The 19,034-nt window shown below is 37.6% G+C and overlaps 1 protein-coding gene and 1 pseudogene across 11 annotated transcripts in view; one reads left to right on the top strand and one right to left on the bottom strand.

The window, feature by feature from the left end:
• Positions 1-19,034, bottom strand: part of BCL2L13 (BCL2 like 13) — a 92,528-nt gene that overhangs the window by 45,582 nt on the left and 27,912 nt on the right. For 4 of the 11 annotated variants that reach the window (XM_040462718.1, XM_040462723.1, XM_040462728.1 and 1 more), the window contains 3 exons: positions 12,034-12,123; positions 7,172-7,328; positions 2,982-3,075 (listed from right to left, as the gene is read on the bottom strand). In XM_040462718.1, coding sequence (XP_040318652.1) covers positions 2,982-3,075; positions 7,172-7,328; positions 12,034-12,123 — 341 coding nt within the window. Of the gene's footprint in view, positions 1-2,981; positions 3,076-4,981; positions 5,113-7,171; positions 7,329-12,033; positions 12,124-19,034 lie in introns of those variants that run through there. The other 7 variants (XM_040462725.1, XM_040462727.1, XM_040462729.1 and 4 more) reach the window with 4 other exon arrangements.
• On the top strand, positions 16,937-17,518 carry LOC121021997 (40S ribosomal protein S29-like; annotated as a pseudogene).

The following is a 19,034-nucleotide window of genomic DNA, read 5'->3' as shown; positions in this document are numbered from 1 at the left end:
AATAGAAAAAATAGTTATAATATTGATCTTCAACTTTGCCATTCATGCTTGATGCACATTAGGCTAGGTATTCCGTTTGAAAGCATGAGCGTATCTAGGCCTTTGAATGGCATATGCCATTTCTGGGAAATGTATCTGTAGGCTAAGCATTGCTTTCTACAAATAAGTACCCCCTTGGTTTAAAAAGAAGAAATGCATATTGAAGTCGTTTCACGATTTGATTTGTTTGCCATTATAGGAAGCAAGCTGGTGCTAAGTATTTTTAAATGATTAAGTAAGCAAGCTTAACAGTAAATCTTCCTTCAGGAATGTGTATTAAAATTTTGGAATGGGTGAAAGACTTGGTAGGGGGAAAAAGTGGGTATGACTAAATGGATCTTTATTGCCCTATGATCTATCCTTTCTTTGAAAGTTTCTGAAGAAAAAGTGGAAAGATCATTTTGTTACATTCCTCCATTCTTTTTTTTAAAAGAACAAGTCTCAAGTCCTATAAATGGCTTGTATTGAATTTTCACATTTGAATTAAAGACTGTTAAACATGAAAAAAAAAAACTATTAATACAGGTTTGTGACCAACATTTTTCCTCTTCTTTTGATATAAAGAGTATTCTACCAAGATGCTTTTAGAATCTGTGTACAGATAAACTGATATTCAGTTTATCCCTAATGTAGCATGCTCTGTGGACATTTTACTCTCTTCTCTCTGATGGATGTTTCATTTGAGCTTTCTTTACCTACCAGACAGCCATATTCTTTTCAGCCCTAGAGGACTTAATAGGAGAGTAATAATGGATTCAGCAGAGCAAGTAATACTCTAACTGGCATGCCTCATTTACATGAGGTATTCAAGCCACAGCCATGGCCTTTGGTCCAGATAAGAGACTAAAATGAAGCAGAGAATGGAAAAATCAGATGGGTGAAGACAAAATAATGAAGTCTGGGGTTTACTCAGATTTTTTTTTAGGATAACCACAGGATCAAGGGGAGAAGAACATACAAGAATTGATTAACAGTCACTAGTCAAGAGTGACAGAAAGATAACATAAAATAGGGGAAGAAGGCTAGTAATATTAGGTAACTAAATATGTGTTATTTGATATACTAAGAAATATATCATAACTAAGCTCATTTTTATTTATATAACAAACAAATCTATTTCAAACATCCAAATAAGAGTGTTTTTTATTCCAAGAAAGGAAATAAAACAAACTTCTTAAATAAGTTATTTGTAGTTAAATAACATAGTAGAACCCCATCCATAATAGTGCCTATTTGAGAACAAGTTCTTAGGTGTTAAATGTAATGTTAATAGTCACTGTTTACTGAGTGCTTACTATGGTGTCAGGCAATGTGCTAAATAAGCATTTAACTATATTATGTCATTTAAATCTAGTAAAATTTATAAGTTGTTATTAGGTCCATTTTATGTATATGAAAGTTCAGATTTAGAGGGGTACTTGGCTGGCTCAGTTGGAAGAGCAAGCAACTCTTGATCTCAGGGTTGTAAGTTTCAGCCCCATGTTGGGTATAGAGATTACTTAAATAAATAACAATTAAAAAAAAAACAAGAAAATTAAGATTTAGAGAGCTTAATGGACTGTCCAAAGATATGCATCTAGTCTGTGGCAAAGCTGATATTTGAAACAGGTCCAGTTACAAAGACTATGATGATAATTATTACACTATAATGTTTCTAAAGCCTGTATTATAAGGTGAATAAAAATAATACTCATCAATTAGGTAGTAAGGTCACATGATTGGACTCATACTATTAACAATTCTGAGTAGAGGGGCAGGGCTGGGGGGATGGGTTAAATAGGTGATGGGGAGGGGCACCTGGGTGGCTCAGCTGGTTAAGTGTCCAACTTCAGCTCAGGTCATGATCTCGTGGTTCATGAGTTCGAGCCCCACGTTGGGCTCTGTGCATGGAGTCTGGAGCCTGCTTTGAGTTCTGTGTCTCCCTCTCTCTCTGCCCCTCCCCCACTCATGCTCTGTCTCTCTCTCTCTCTCTCTCTCTCTCTCTCTCAAAAATAAACATTAAAAAAAATTTTTTTAAATAGGTGATGGAGATCATATGGATATATGGAATTGTTGTCTGAAATAAAAACTTAAATTCAGAGTAGACGTGCCTATTTATAAAAGTAATTCTACTGAATTTTCTTATTCCTAGCACAATATTACTAAGGGCCACACTTCTTCCTGAGCTGAGCCTTCCTATATTGCATCACCTGAGACTTTCTGCCTTTTCAAGGTGATAAATAGATAATACACTCTGAGATTATGGATAAGCAGTATGGTACAGTGGAAAAAACACTAAAGCTGGGATCAGAAGATCTGAGATCTCAGCTCTAGTGCTGGTTCCAATATTTCCTAACCAAGGGGTCCTGGACAATTCATTTAACTTTTTTCTCTGATTACTCACCTGATCTAACTAAATAAAAAAATAACAAAACAAAAGGTAATAAAGTCCATTCTGCTCTCTGCAGAAGATGGTTGTAACGATCCAATGAGATGTGACATGAGATACCTTGTAAACATAAATGGTATTACTCATTTAAGAGAACCAGAGGAATAAAAAAACAAAAACAAAAGAGAGAGACAGAAAGAGAGAAAGAGAAAACCAGAAGAAGTGGTCTCCCATGTGAAGCTCTTATTCTTTTCTACTGCAAGACATACACACAGGGTAACAAATAACCACCTGGAGATAAATGTCATATCCAATATAGAAAAATGAAGAAATGATGGAAAATTGAGAACAGATAGGAAGAGCAGCACACTATGGGACACATATTTTTGGGCCAACCAAAAACTTGTAGCATTAACCAAAAAACCACTTTAATCAAAAACATCCACTTACACAATCGGATTTATGCATTAAATAATGAGCTCTAACAGTTTTCACTTCTATGACGTTAGCAATTTCTCCTGCACTTTATCAACACACTAAAATTTTGTAAGAGAAAAGATAATTTGGTTAATACCTTATTCCAGCCGCTGGCATGAACTGTGGTCTCCAGTGTACATTCCCGATATGCCTGATATGTCACTGGCCTGTAGAGATTTTTTTTTAAAAGTCTGGGTCACAAAGAAGGAAAATTCTAAATTTCCAGATGAATAAATATACAATCACTATTCTGCTGTTGAACTTTTTGCTAAAGTACCCAAGAATATATTCCACATATTGTTTTGTATGAGATGTGGCTTTTAACATTTGGTATGCATTTCTCTTCAATCACTCCCTATAGGCTGAGAGGTACGCTACCAGCTTGGGAAAGCAGTTAACAACACAGCAAGATAAACAATCACACTTTTAAAATAATTGAAACTTATCCAACAGGATTTCCATGTTGCAGATAAACAAACACTTGGGTTATTAAAATAAGATCAAATAGTAACAAAATGATCTCATTAATAAAATTAAAAGCACAAATTTAACTTTTTTAAAGGCAAAAAATTTAAAACACTTAAAAATTAAAGACACATGTCACTGAAAGACTTCTCCAATTGAGGATATAAGGAGTTGGAATAAACTAGGGCAGTAAATGGAGCTCTATTTTTAACTTGGAGTCTTATGACATAAAAACCTGGAGGGCAGAGATAAGCCTTTCTGATTATTTCCATGTAACTTCTAGTCATACCAAAATCTCAAATCACTGAAGGATGACAACACTCACTAATTTATTGAGGGTTTTAGGCACTATGTGTAAGACATGGTTGGTTTCATGTACAAATTAACAACAACAAAAATACTTGTTACCAAGTAGCATATGAAAGCATCAATAGCTTGAATATTAGATTTAATAAAATTTACCTCCCCAACTTTTGTGGGCAAAGTATTAACATATATGTAAAAAAAGGAGAGGAATCTTGCTTTTTATAGGATTTTGAAATCCATTCCAAAGGCATTTCTACTCTGAATCTGGTCTGTGATCTCTTCAGCCTAAGAATATTTAAAATTGATGATAGCTACCACTTATTGGTAGCCTACTGTTCAGTTTTATATTTTTATATGTTTATATTTTATATTACCTATTATCATTTTACACATTAGGAAATTGAAGCTCAGAAAAGCGAAGAGACTATCCCCAATCCACACAGCTGGCAAGCAGCAATGTAGGAATTCACACCCAGCTAGCTCTGGGTCCAAAGGCCACACTATTCGTATTCTAATTAGGATTGTGACACATGACACAATGATGTCTAGACACTACATACAGCTAATGACCATTTGAAATGTGGCTAGTGACTGGGGCACCTGGGTGGCTCAGTTGGTTAAGTGTCTGACTTCAGCTCAGGTCATGATCTCACGGTTTGTGGTTTCGAGTCCCACATAGGGCTCTGTGCTACAGCTCAGAGCCTGGAGCCTGCTTTGGGTTCTGTGTCTCCCTCTCTCTCTCTCTCTGCCCCTCCCCCACTTGTGCTCTGTCTCTGTCTCTCAAAAATAAATAAATGTAAAAAAAATTTTTTTTAATTTGAAATGTGGCTACTGATGTATTGAAAATGCAATATGCACACTAGATTTCTAAGACTTAGTAAGGAAAAAAGAATGTAAAATAGCTCATTAATATTTTTATATTGAGTACATGTTAAAACTAATATTTTGAATATATTGGGTTAAATAAAATATATTAAAAATCTCAATTTTTAATATGGTTGCTAGAAAACTTTAAATTACATATATGTGATTTGCATTGTATCTATTGTACAGTGCTGGTCTACATACTTCAGAAAATAGTTCTGATGACACAGGTATCATTCTTTTATACAAGTCAATATCAAATTAATACTACAGTGATGCTGCAAGGAGGTAAGATGCATGGGTGACCTCTTTAATAAGATGTTATGTACTACCTTCCTGATATTACATTACCATTAAAGTAAGCTTAGAATTTTTTAGAAGCCCTACACTAAATACCAGGTAGTTATAAAACTTGAACTTGAACTTGATAGTTATAAAACTTGAACTTGATAGTCTACCTACCTATATTCTCCCTGAAGCTTTACTTGTGTATATCAGTCCCTTCACTTCCTTTCCTGAGCTGTTTGAGGCTGCTGTGGGTCACAGTAGTCCTTATTGGTAGTTTGTCTATCAGGCTAGAGTACTTTAGCATCCTTCAGAATGAAACATGATTTGAATCATTATATGTACACACATATATGCACATAAAAGATCCAGCAGATTAAAATATTCAGAGAAAATTTAATACATAGAAAAGCAAGTAGCTGAAAAATCAGCCCTATCTGATGAGCTATTTGAACAGAGCAAAGAAGAAAAAGGGGCAGGAGGAAACCTTTTCAAAATGCTGGTGCTTGACTCTACGAAGCGTTCTGGATTAACTTCCTACTTGAACAAAACTGTTTGGAGTAGGTGGTATTTTCCACCTTAAATATTATTCTCACCAACCTGTTTAGTACTTCTAGTCCATCATCAATTAGCTATTTTTAAGGTATTAGTAACAGAGCTTAACAACTTTCAAGAGTAAATTACTGAAAAAAATTTATTCATAAAGAAGCCAGACTCTGATTGGTACCAGAGGTACCGATTTAAAAAATAATTATGTCAAGGGCGCCTGGCTGGCTCAATCAGTGGAACGTGTAACTCTTTATCTCAGGGTTGTGAGTTAGAGCCCCACATTGGGTGTAGAGATTACTTAAAAATAAAATCGTAAAACAAACAAATAAATAATTATTTCAGTATTCAGGGTTTGGGCGAAAAAAAATCAAGTATTCACCTAAATGTGTATTTTAAAATATAATCTACTTTGCAGTGAGAAGATATCAGTATTTCCTCTAGATTATGAAAAGGATGCCAAAAAAAAAAAAAAACTTTACCTATATAACACTATTCTTCAGAGTGTTTATAATATCCCAGTAAAGTTGAAATTAATAGGTGGGGAAATTTAGACGTAGAAAGAAATGGTTTTCTTAAAACCACTAATAGTTTATATCCAAGCTAGAAATACGTTTTCCCCTTCTACTACTCAGTTATTTTACTCCACATCCCAAAAGCTTCTAAAAATTGTTTTGTTTTTGTCAAAACAGTAGGTTTCTTCAAATCTTACATTAACCCTTGATATATAAAATACATGAAAAGATAGCTATTCTGGTTTAAGAAGCAGGAGAAGGCCTAACAAGTTCCACCCACTCACCCCATCCCTTACCTTCTCAGGGCCCCTAAAGGCTCCACAGAACACTCTAAAAGCTACTGCTGTCCATCCAAATTTCCTATCTATTTTCTGACACCCATTCTCTTCACATTTATATAAAATTAAGAAAATCCAAACATGATTTTCATTTCAGTGTCCTACACGTAATTTGGATTTTTACATTTGCTCACGTCACCAGAATATGCAGAAACAAACTGAATTTTCCTTAAATGCAAAGTGCTTCCTTCTAATAAACAGTAACACACAAAGTTTGCCTACGTGAAAATAAGGAATTACCTTATAACAGTAATTTAGCATCTGAATTTTGACCCTTTTAGTGAAGAAACCAGTCTTCATCCTGTTTTAGATATCATTCTTCACTAAAACAAATGTTTTCTAATTCATACCAATTCCTTAATGATTCTCAGCAAAAATTAGAGGAAAAGAAATTTTGAGATTTACAATAAATGACTTGGTTCTATTTTAATATACTTTCACTAGGAGCTTCTTGCCTTTAGCTTTAATGATCAAAACCATAGTAGAGAAGTTCCCACTATAAAAACGTGGCAGTAGTTCCATGGACAAGCCCAAAGTTTAGCCACATTTGGGATACCTAAAATACTGATATGATGCTAACCCCATATTACAATGCATAAAGCCCTAACCCTTACATTTATGTTGGCCTCTAGACAGAATGGTAGTAAAAAGTGGTCAGGACAAGTGAAATAGCTTATATTTATATTTACAAAGCACTTAAAGCATTTGTTGAAACCTGACAGGTCAACAAGGAAACACAAATGATCAATCAACTGTTCCATGCTGGAACAGTTAAATTACCACTTTGATGTAAAAGTTGTCACTCAAAACACAGAGATGCTTTAGGAAAGCAAAAGAAAGAAAAAGTGAAGAAAAGTAGAAGAAGGGACACTGTTCATCTAAAACAAAGCCTTAACCAATCCAGTGCTGCCTGAGAGATCCAGAGACTACTTAGAGAACCACCTTTCCCCTCAGCAAGGGTAACTCACTGGCTGAGGAGCATCTGCAATGCCTTTTGTAGAGGCTCTTTCAGTTCCTGCGATACTTTTTCTCCAAGATGAGCCAAGCAGTCTTCCACTGAGCTTTCTGGGTTAGCAGGGCTGAACACGGGAGAAGTATGACGGTCAAAGCCTGTGCTGGTAAAGGCTGAAGACAGGGTAAAAGAAAAATCAATTTTAATACATAATATCAAAAGTTGTGCTACAGGGGGGGTACCTGGGTGGCTCAGTCAGTTAAACATCCAACTCTTGATCTCAGCTCAGGTCATGATCTCACAGTTCCTAACATCAAGCCCTGAGTCAGGCTCTGCGCTGACAGCCAGGTCATGATCTCACAGTTCATAACATCAAGCCCTGAGTCAGGCTCTGCGCTGACAGCACGGAGCCTGCTTGGGATTTTCTCTCTCCCTCTCCCCCTTCTCTGCTTGCTTGCTCGCTCGCTCATGCTCTCTCTCTCAAGATAAATAAATATTTAAAAAAAATTTTAAAGGAAAGATTTTTATGGAAAATCTTAGTTTTAGGAGAAAAAAAAGACTAAACTGACATGCTAAAATACACAAGCCAATTTAGTATGTTACTACATACCAATTTCAAGTAAGAATGATAAATGAAAGGCAACTCCTAGCTCTATCATCCCACTTTGTATGTTTTTTTTTTTTTAATGTTTCTTTATTTTTGAGAGACAGAGGGAGACAGAGCATGAGTGGGGAAGGGGCAGAGAGAGAGAGAGAGGGAGACACAGAAACCGAAGGAGGCTCCAGGCTCTGAGCTATGAGCATAGAGCCTGATGTGGGGCTCAAACTCACAAGCTGTGAGATCATGACCTGAGCTGAAGTCAGATGCTTACCCGACTGAGCCACCCAGGTGCCCCTCACCTTATATGTTGTTTTTAAGATTTTGTTTTTATCTTTATAAATGTGGCACCTATTTTTTTTTTAAGTTTATTTATTTTGAGAGAGAGAGGGCACATGGGGATGGGGGTGGTGGGCAAAGAGAGAAGGAGAGAGAGAATCTCAAGCCCCTGGTGTGGGGCTCCAGAGGCCAATGTGGGGCTCCAACTCACAAACCATGACATCATGACCTGAGCTGAAAAGTCAGTCACCCAGCCAACTGAACTACCCAGGCGCCCCAAAATGTGGCACTTCTTAAATCAGACTCTAATCAGCTTACTCTACCTTACAGGATGAGTCAATTACTTTCATCCCTTTTTTAATTTTTTATTATTATTTTTAATGTTTATTTATTTTTGAGAGAGAGCAAGAGCACAAGGGAGGTAGAGAGAGAGTGGGGGAGACAGAGGATCCGAAGCAGGCTCTGCACTGACAGGAGAGAGCCCAATCTGGGGCTCAAACTCATGAACCATGAGATCACGCCTTGAGCTGAAATCGAAAGCTTAACCTACTGTACTACCTGGTGCTCCTCATTCCTTGTTTTCAAAGTTTTTTATTTTAATTCCAGTAGAGTTAACATACAGAGTTATATTAGTTTCAGGTATACAATACAGTGATTCAACAATTCTAGAACTTTCATTCCCTTTTGGGTTTTTTTGTTTTTTGTTTTTTGTTTTTTGAGAGAAAGAGACAGCACGTGCATGTGAGAAAGAGAGGGGCAGAGGAAGAGAGAAAAAGAGAGAGAAAATCTTAAGCAGGCTCTGCTGAACCACCAGGCGGCCTTCATTTCCTTGTTAAAATGAACTTTCAAACTCAATATTCCTGCATGTGGATAAATTTTAAAACTGCAAGTGATACAAGTACACGAGTTGCACATAAAAGAAGCAATCACAGCTTCTCTCTCCTCAGCTCAAACTACTAGCTTCTCATCGGTTTCCATGTTATACTGCCATACTCTAATAACTAGAGGAAGAACAAGCAGAATTATGGTTGCTCCAAGGTACAAATGGGATACAGAGCAGAAAATCCCAGGAAAGCAAGCAGCTAGCACCCATTCCCAAAAGTTACTAATAACCTCCATAATGTATTCACTGCATTAATCTAAGGCTTGCACCCAGAAGGCGGCAAATTTTACTAAACTACATACTTCTTTATAAAGTACTTGCCTTCATGGAAGATGTAAATGGCTGCAAAGTTCCCAATAATTCTGATGTGTGAGCAAACTTGAGAGCATCCATTTTAATAATTGGTCTAGGATAATATGGGGCTTCGGTAAGTGAATGCATGTAACTTTGTTGTTTTCTTCCTTTCTGCCTTCTGCCTATTTTACCATGCATAAGCACTTGTTACCAGAAGTGGACAAAGGCTTAACATTGTTTTGGAACTTTAACCATTCAAAAATGCTGGTAAAGGAAAATAAAAAGACTAAAATTAAGTTTCTGGAATATTTGGGGGTGCCTGAGTGTCTCAGTCGGTTAAGCGTCTATCTTTTTGGCTTAGGTCCTGGTCTTGTGGCTCCTGGATTCAAGCTCCGTATCGGGCTGTGCTGACAGCACTGGGCCTGCTTGGGATTCTCTCTCTCCTCTCTCTCCTTTCTCCTCTCTTCACCCCTACCCTGCTTGTGCTCTTTCTCTCTCAAAATAAATAAACTTTAAAAATTAAAAAAAAAGTTTCTGAAATATTTGAATTTCTATTCATATTCTTTCTCTAACAGAGAACTAGTTCATAAATTTATCTTTCAACTAACAGGGAACCAATTTATAAACATGATTTATAATAATTTTTCTTGTTAAAAATTACTGGGCAATATACATCCACATAAAAACTTGTCCAAGAATACTCACAGCAGCATTATACATAATATATAAAAGTAGAAACAACCTAAATGTCCATCAACTGATGAATGGATAAACAAAATGTGGTATATTCACACACTGTAAAATGGAATGAAGTACTGTTACATGCTACCACATGGATAAGCCTTGAAAACACTATGCTAAGTGAAAGAAGCCAGCCACAAAAGACTACATAGTGTATGATTCCATTTATGTGTATATCCATAATAGGCAAACAAATATAGAGACAGAAAGCAAATCAGTGCTTGCCATGGGCAGGGATGAGGGCAAGGACTGGTGAGAGCAGAAATGGGAAGTGACCATTAATAGGTACAGTGTTTCTTTTTGGGATGTGAAAAATGTTCTATTTTGATTGTGGTAATGATTATATAATTCTACGAATATATTAAAACCCACTGAACTGTACATTTTTTTTAAGAGTAAAAAAATAATTTTCTTTAATGTTTATTTTTGAAGGAGAGAGAGACAGAGAGCAAGCAGGTGAGGGGCAGAGAGAGCAGGAGACACAGAATCTGAAGCAGGCTCCAAGCTCCACGCTGTCAGCACTGAGCCCGACATGGGGCTTGAACTCACAAACCGTGAGATCGTGACCTGAGCCGAAGTCAGACACTCAACAAACTGAGCCACCCAGGTGTCCCCATCTTATTTTATTTTTTAAAGATTTTAAGTAATCTTTATATCTGACATGGGGTTCGAACTCACAACTCCAAGATCAAGAGTCGCACACTCCACCGACTGAGCCAGCCAGGCACTCCTGAACTGTACATTTTACATGGGTACATTTAAATATACCCATACCAAAAGTACTGCCTACAAGCTATTATCATGCAGTAAAAGGAAAAGAAGGTCTTAGTCTGTGGTACAGAATGGAGACAGAGGGGAAGAGCTCTGAAAGAGAAAATTGGACCAGATCTTTACAATTTACTAATTTTAACATTTAAATATATGGGTAAACTTAATATAAAACTGTACCAAAAAATCATTGGGCAAGATGTTCAATGCAATTAATTATGGAAAGCAAATTAAGAAAAAACCCAAATGTTCCCTCAATTATAAGGAAATGATTAGCTAAATATTCATTCAATGTATGGAATTTCATGCAGTTAGTAGAATAACTGGTTTTTTAATTATTTTATTTTATTATTATTATTTTTTCAATGTTTTTATTTATTTTTGAGACAGAGAGAGACAGAGCATGAGCAAGGGAGAGGCAGAAAGAGAGGGAGACACAGAATCCGAAGCAGGCTCCAGGCTCTGAGCTGTCAGCACAGAGCCTGACGCGGGGCTTGAACTCACAGACTGTGAGATCATGACCTGAGCTGAAGTCAGATGCTCAACCGACTGAGCCACCCAGGCGCCCCTATTTTTTTTTTTTTTTTTTAAGTAAGCTCTACACCCAACATGGGGCTTGAACTCACAACCCTGAGATCAAGAGTCAAATGCTCTAGGGGCACCTGGGTGGTTCAGTTGGTTAAGAGTCCAACTTTGGCCCAGGTCATGATCTCATGGTTCGTGAGTTCAAGCCCCGCATTGGGCTCTGTGCTGACAGCTCAAACCTAGAGCCTGCTTCAGATTCTGTGTCTCCCTCTCTCTCTGCCCCTCCCCAGCTCACACTGGCTCTCACTGTCAAAAATAAATTTAAAAACTTAAAAAAAAACTTAAGAAAAAAAAAGAGTCAAATGCTCTACCAAGCCAGCCAGGTAACCAGAATAACTATTTTTAAAGTTTATGGTATAATATTAAGTACAAGATATGTGGCTACAAAATTATATGCATATTACTATTACAACTATCTATAGCATACATACATGCAGACATAGAAGCAACTTACTTACATTTTCCCCTTTAATGTTGTTATTAACTATAAAAATACCAAATACAAATCAAACTACATTAAATGACTGTTTATTGGTTAACAACAGAAAAGGCTGTCAGGTATGGTTTGGAAACATTTATAAACCTATCCTCCAGGAAAGAAAAAGGATACCTTCTAGTTTCACCCTTATAATTCTATTCCAATGTTCTACTGTAAAATATCAAACCAACAGTAAATCAACCACACCAAACTGAGTCTACTAATTAACTAGGAAAATAAGAATAAACAGACCTTCAGAAATTTCCTTGTCCAGGGATTCTAGCTCTTCTTCAATTTCAGTTTTAATTTTTAATAAAACTTCTTGATCCAGAGATTGTGAAGCTACGAGAGAGAGAGAGAGAGAGAGAGAGAGAGAGAGAGAGAGAGAGAAAGAGAGAGAGAGAGAGAGAGAGAGAGAGAGAGAGAGAAGCAATAAGAATATGGGTAGTATTTTAACTATTTAACTTAGAAAATACAAATCAAAGGTCATTATCAAGGCTACTGGTCTAGAAGATATTTAAATTTAAAGATGAGGAAATTGAGGCTTGGGTAGGTTAGACCACCCATGATGGAGGAGCTGTTAATTGAACTCAGGTCAGTATGAATATAAAATCATTAATCTGGGCTGTGTCCTCCTCATCTTCTGGTTGGGAAGCTAGGAAGGAAATATCTCAGAAACCTTGTTGACATAATAATACAAAAGGAAACCCAAAAAGTTGTCTAAATAAGTGATAAATGCCTTCTAACATTGATATTCGTGGTCCTTTATCTTCACATCTTCATGCAAACTACAGCCCAAAAGAAGGCCCATTATCTTCCAAAGAGAATACAGCCTCCAACTTAACTATGAATATACCAAAAGTACTGCCTACAAGGTATTATCATGCAGTAAAAGGAAAAGAAGGTCTTGGTCTGTGACACAGAATGGAGACAAAGGGGAAGAGCTCTGAAGGAGAAAATTACACCAGATGCTTTACAATTTACTAATTTCTCCTGACTCGGGTATTTGGAGCAGAGACTTATCATTTTGTCTAAAGCACTGAATCCAAATATGACACCCCACACCTCCCATTCAGAATATATTATAGATATATTTCCAGGACATTTTCAATTGTTTCTATCACTATTTTCTACCATTGACAAGTTTTAGAAAGATGGATTTGCCATTTATTACCTGCACTGATAACATAGCCTGCTTGGGATTCTTTCTCTCCCTCTCTCTTTCCCTCCCCAGCTCTCTTTCTCTCTCTCTCTCAAAATAAATAAACATTTAAAAAAAAATTTATTCCTGCTCCTGCTCAGTATGAACTCAACTGCCAATTTCTTCACTAACAAAAAGGACATAACGTGCTACATTTCTACCTAACCCAGACTGCCCTCCTTCTTCCGGATTACTCAAATTCTGTCAAGGACCAATTTAAGCCTCTGTACTTCTCTACAACATCTTGTTCAATGATTACTACTGCATTGCTGACATTTGCACATTTATATAGTTTCGTCTGTGCCACATAGTTTAACACTTAAGTACATATTTTTTTATACTGTTCAATGAGTTTATAGTTTATTACCATTCTGACCACATTACAAACTATTTGAGATACTCCCTTAGTCGTAGATTTGTCAAGCAAGGACTAAAAAGTACTCAAATAAGGGGCACCTGGGTGGCTCAGTTGGTTCAGCGTCCGACTCTTGATCCCGGCTCAGGTCATGAGCTCACAGTTCATGGGATCAAGACCTAAGTTGGGCTCTGCACTGACAGAGTCAGTGCTCGGGCTTCTCTCTCTGTCCCTCCCCTGCTTATGTGGGCTCTCTAAATATAAATAAGCTTTGGTTTTTTTAAATTTCTTTTTAATGTTTATTTTTGAGAAAGAGCATGAGCAGGGGGAGGGGCAGAGAGAGAGACAGACAGACAGAATCTGAAGCAGGCTCTGTGCTGACAGCTCAGAGCCTGATGTGGGGCTTGAACCCAGAGAACGCAAGATCATGACCTGAGCCGAAATCAGATGCCCAACTGACTGAGCCACCCAGGCACCCCTAAATAAAACTTTTTTTAAAAATGTTGTGTGCAAAATGTCTGGTGCTCAGCAAGCTCTCAACATTTAATAAAAGTTATAATAGGGGCACCTGGGTGGCTCATGTGTATAAATGACAACATTGTTGGCAAGAGAAGATGCTTACGAAAAAATAAAACAAAGTGGCACATAGGTGGCTCAGTTGGTTAAGCGTCCAACCCCTGATTTCAGCTCAGGTCATAGTCTCACGGTTCATGAGATCAGGCCCCACGTAGGGCTCTGTGCTGACAGTTTGGAGCCTGCTTGGGATTCCCTCTCTCCCTCTCTCTCTCTCTGCCCCTCCCCTGATCTTGCTCTCTGCCTCAAAATAAATAATCTTTATTAAAAAAAAAAAAAAAAAGGAAAAACAAAATTAAACAAAAATTAAAGTTATTTTTAAATTACAGAAATTTAGGGGTGACTGGGTGGCTCAGTTGGCTAAGTGTCCGACTCTTGCTTTCAGCTCAGGTCATGATCTCACAGTTGTGAGATCGAGCCCCGCATGGGGATTCTCTCCTTCTCCCTCTCTCTGCCCCTCCCCTGCTCTTTCAAAATAAATAAGTAAAAACTTAAAAACAAATCAGTATATTACAGGAATTTAAAAAGTTATCAGTATATTTTAAGGCTAGCTCAAATGACAAAAGAGAAATGAAATGAGAAGTCGTTTTGGGTTGCCTGGGTAGCTCAGTCAGTTAAGCAACAAACTTCGGCTCAAGTCATGATCTCACAGTTTGTGGGTTCAAGGCTCCCCCTCCCCCTTCACTAGGCTCTGTGCTGACAGCTCAGAGCCTAGAGCTTGCTTTGGATTCTGTGTCCCCCTCACCCCCCAACCCTCCCCGACTCACACTCTATCTCTCTCAAAAATAAATAAACATTAAAAACATGTTTTGAAAGTCATTTTATGTAAGACAGTAAGAGTACAGAGCCATTTATTTATGGTGATAGAATTATGATAAGACAACATTATGAAAGAGGAATGGAAAGAATAAGACCTTGGGGTGCCTAGGTAGCTATCAGTTGAGCGTCTGACTCTTGATTTCAGCTCAAGTCATGATCTCACAGTTCATGGGCTTGAGCCCTACAATGTGCTCCTCGCTGATAGCTTGGAGCCAGCTTGGGATTCTCTCTCCCTTTCTCTGCCCCTCCCCTACTTGTGCACATGCTCACTTGCTCTCTCTCTCAAAATAAGTAAATAAACTTAAAAAAAACAATAAGACCTCAACTATTATCTCCATGTTTATGAAGAGGTTTAGTCAATGCCTGAATTATTTAATTTTAGATTTGAAAGGATCTGTAAAATAAAGGCCATCTAATCCATCTTTCTCATTATATAAATATGGGACTTAGAGTAATTGAAAAGATTCACCCTAAAATAAATCATATAAAAACAACATTAGCAAGTAGATCTTTTGGGGGTACCTGGCTGGCTCAGTCCATGGAGCATGTGACTCTTGATCTCAGGGTTGTGAGTTTAAGCCCCACAATGGGTGCAGAGATTACTTAAAAATAAAAATCTTTAAGAACGTACATCTGACAAGTAAAATTATTACTGAATTCTAAAACATGATAAATTTTTATGTACAGTGAAAAATAAGGAATACATGAATGTTTTATCTGCCATCTGCTTCCTTTTGGAAAATCAACATACCTAAAACATACACACACCCACATACCCAATCACACCACCACCAATACTACCACCATGCCACAAAGTAAAAGACAATAATGTCTTGGTTACCATATGCCTCACCTGCCAGATTAAAGAAAAGCAGCTGATTAAAGGAGTGTCTATTCTCATGAGACTAATGTGATGCTGATTACACACGACAAGTTGTCATACTTGATAATAAGTCATGTGGAAAACCTAAACCAGAAAAAGTCTACTGCCATCAGGACACAAAAGGCTATTTATTTAGCTAACCAATGACACAGACAGATTCAGTGATTTTCATTTAATCAACCCCCCCCCCAACCCAGACTTTCAAAAGCATAGAGCTATGCAGTAGCAGCAATGCAGTATAAATCCTCCACTACAAACCCAGAGAAAAATATTTCAAAGATAAACAGACTTTAGCACACCAAATCCCACCCACTTCAGTGTCAAACGAAGAGTCAAGTGAGTCAGCAATCATCGTATTCCAGCCCTGAAATACACTCAGGGCTTTCAAAATGAGTATCAGGTCAACAAGTTTAGAAGAGTTGTATGGGCAGAGCAAAATACTTTCTAAATCTGTGGGCCCCCAAACTGGACACACATTAAAATTACTGAGTGAATATATTAAAAATACAGATTCTCAGGGCACCTGGGTGGCTCAGTCGGTTGGGCCTCTGACTTCGGCTCAGGTCATGATCTCACGGCTCGTGGGTTTGAGCCCCATGTTAGGCTCTGTGCTGACCACTTGCTCAGCCTGGAGGCTGCTTCAGATTCTGTATCTCCTTCTTTCTCTGCCCCTCCCTTGCTCACACTCTGTTTCACTCTGTCTCTCAAAAATAAATAAATGTAAAAAAAAAAAAGATTATTAAGCCCCATCATGGAACATCTGGTGGGTCCAGGGTAAAGGCTCATGATTTTCTTTTTAAAGACTTTTTTGGGGGTGTGGGGCAGCATCTGGGTGGCTCCATTGGTTAAGTATCTGACTTCAGTTCAGGTCATGATTTCACGGTTCATGAGTCTGAGCCCCACATTGGGCTCTGTGCTGACAGTGCAGAGCCTGCTTGGGATTCTCATTCATTCATTCTCTCTCTCTCTGTCTCTGTCTCTCTGTCTCTCTCTCTCTCCCCCACCCTCCACTCACACACTCTATCTCAAAATAAATTTTAAAAAAACTTAAAAAAAAAGATTTAAAATAAAGATTTTTTTTTCTTTCTTTCTTTCTTTTTTTTTTTTTTTTTTGGTTTATTTCTTTGAGAGAGAGAGTGCTTGCATGCTGGGGGCAGGGCAGAGAAAGAGACTCCCGAGCAGGCTCCATGCCATCAGTGCAGAGCCCAATGCAGAGCTTGATTCCACAAACAGTGAGATCATGACCTGAGCCGAAATCAAGAGTTGGATGCTTAACCAAGCCAGCTATGCACTCAAGATCTTTTTTTTTTTTTTTTTTAAGTAATCTCTACATCCAACGTGGGGCTGGAACTTATAACCCCGAGATCAAGAGTCGCATGCTCTACCAACTGAGCCAGCCAGGCATGCCATGATCTTTTCTTCAAAAGCATTCAGGCAATTAGTCTTGACAAATACTGCTCTTAAAAACTCATATAATCAAATTAAAAACATCTGCTAAATATATTGAGAACATGGTTCAATTATTTACTCAATAGCAAAAACAAATACCCCAAATGATACCATACTAGATAGATTTTTAGAAGCACAAAATAAACTTTTGCCTCGTTGCATCTGAGAGAGCGAGATGGGTCACCAGCAGCTCTACTGGAGCCATCCAAGGAAATTTGGCTAAGGTTCTTATTCTTGCCACATCTGCTCAAACCCATGTGGTCTGATCCAGAAATATGGCCTCAATTATATGCCCCAGTGCTTCCATCAGTATGAAAGGATATAGGCTTCATTAAGTTGGATTAAGTGAACTTCCTTCAATGGGTCATCCAAGAGACCTACCTTAACTGTAGATATCCAAGATACCTACCTTCATGCTGACTCATTGTATACAAAATGAAAATACTTCAATTATGAATGTTTAAAAAAAATAAAAGTACAAAATAGCCAATCACAATGGTAGTTTTCAGGCTCTAGTGTTTCCATACCCCCAGGTATCCTGCACACTGGGAAACAGATTTGAGAGAGGACAGATTTGAAAGAGAAGAATGCAGGGAAACTTCACCACGCACCCACTCAAAGTCTGGTTTCAGGATCAAATATCTGTTCCTGATAGAAAAGCGGAGAAAAGGGGCGCCTGGGTGGCTTAGTCGGTTAAGCATCTGACTCTGGCTCAGGTCATGATCTCGCAGTCCATGAGTTCGAGCCCCGCGTCGGGCTCTGTGCCGACAGCTCAGAGCCTGGAGCCTGTTTCAGATTCTGTATCTCCCTCTCTCTCTGCCCCTCCCCTGCTCATGCTCTGTCTCTCTCTGTCTCAAAAATAAATAAACATTAAAAAAAAAATTTTTTTTAAAAAAAAAGGAAAAAAAAAAGAAAAGCGGAGAAAAGAATAAAAGAGTACACATCTCCTGAAATAATGAACTGTGAGTCAAAATTTGGGATGGGATTATGAAAATCTGTCTTAAAAAAGTTGATTTGAGATGGCAACAGTCTCCAAATTGATCCACAGATTCAATGCAATCCCTATCAAAATTCCAACTGCAGGGTGCCCGGCAGGTTCAGTCAGTACAGCACGTGACTCAACCTTGAAGGTTGTAAGTTTGAGCCCCACTCTGGGTATAGAGATTATTTAAAAATAAAATCTTAAAAACAAATTTCCAACTTCCCTTTTTCCAGAAATGGACAAGACAATCCTAAAATTCATAGAGAATTGCAAAAGACACAAAATAGTCCAAGCAATTTTGAAAAAGAATGAAGTTGGAGGACTCAAACTTCACAATTTCAAAACTTACTATAAATAAAGCTACAGTAATCAAGATAGGGTGGTTATGGAATAAGGACAAATAGAGCAATGGAACCTAATTAAGGGTCCAGAAATAAATACATATATTTAAGGTCAACTGATTTTTGAGAAGGGTACAAAGACCATTCAACAGAAGAAGAACCTTTTCAACAAATAGTGCTGGGAAAACTAGATTTTCCCATGCAAAATAATGAATCTGTACCCCTACTTCACAGCAAATACAAAAATTAATTCAAAATGGATAAAAGATCTAAATTCTTTTGAAGATTTTAATTTTTTTTAAAGTAATCTCTACACACCACGTAGGACTCAAACCCATAACCCCAAGATCAAGAGTCATACCCTCCACCAACCAAGCCAGCCAGGCATCCATCAAAGATCTAAATTTAAAAGCTAAAACTATCAGGTGCCTGGATGGGTCAGTCATTTGGGCATTCGACTTTAGCTCAGGTCATGATCTCACAGTTTGTGGGTTTGAGCCCTGCAATGGGCTCTTCACTGACAGCACAGAGACTGTTTCCCTCTCTCTCTGCCCCTCCCTGGCAATCTCTCTCTCTCAAAAATAAACATTAAAAATAAAATAAAATAAAATAAAATAAAATAAAATAAAATAAAATAAAATAAAATAAAA

This window comes from Herpailurus yagouaroundi, unplaced genomic scaffold (genome assembly GCF_014898765.1).
Source record: "Herpailurus yagouaroundi ecotype Mexico unplaced genomic scaffold, PumYag 355, whole genome shotgun sequence".
NCBI classification, from domain to species: Eukaryota; Metazoa; Chordata; class Mammalia; order Carnivora; family Felidae; genus Herpailurus; species Herpailurus yagouaroundi.
The sequence above is the reverse complement of the archived record's forward strand: the minus strand, read 5'-3'. Positions and strand labels throughout refer to the sequence as shown.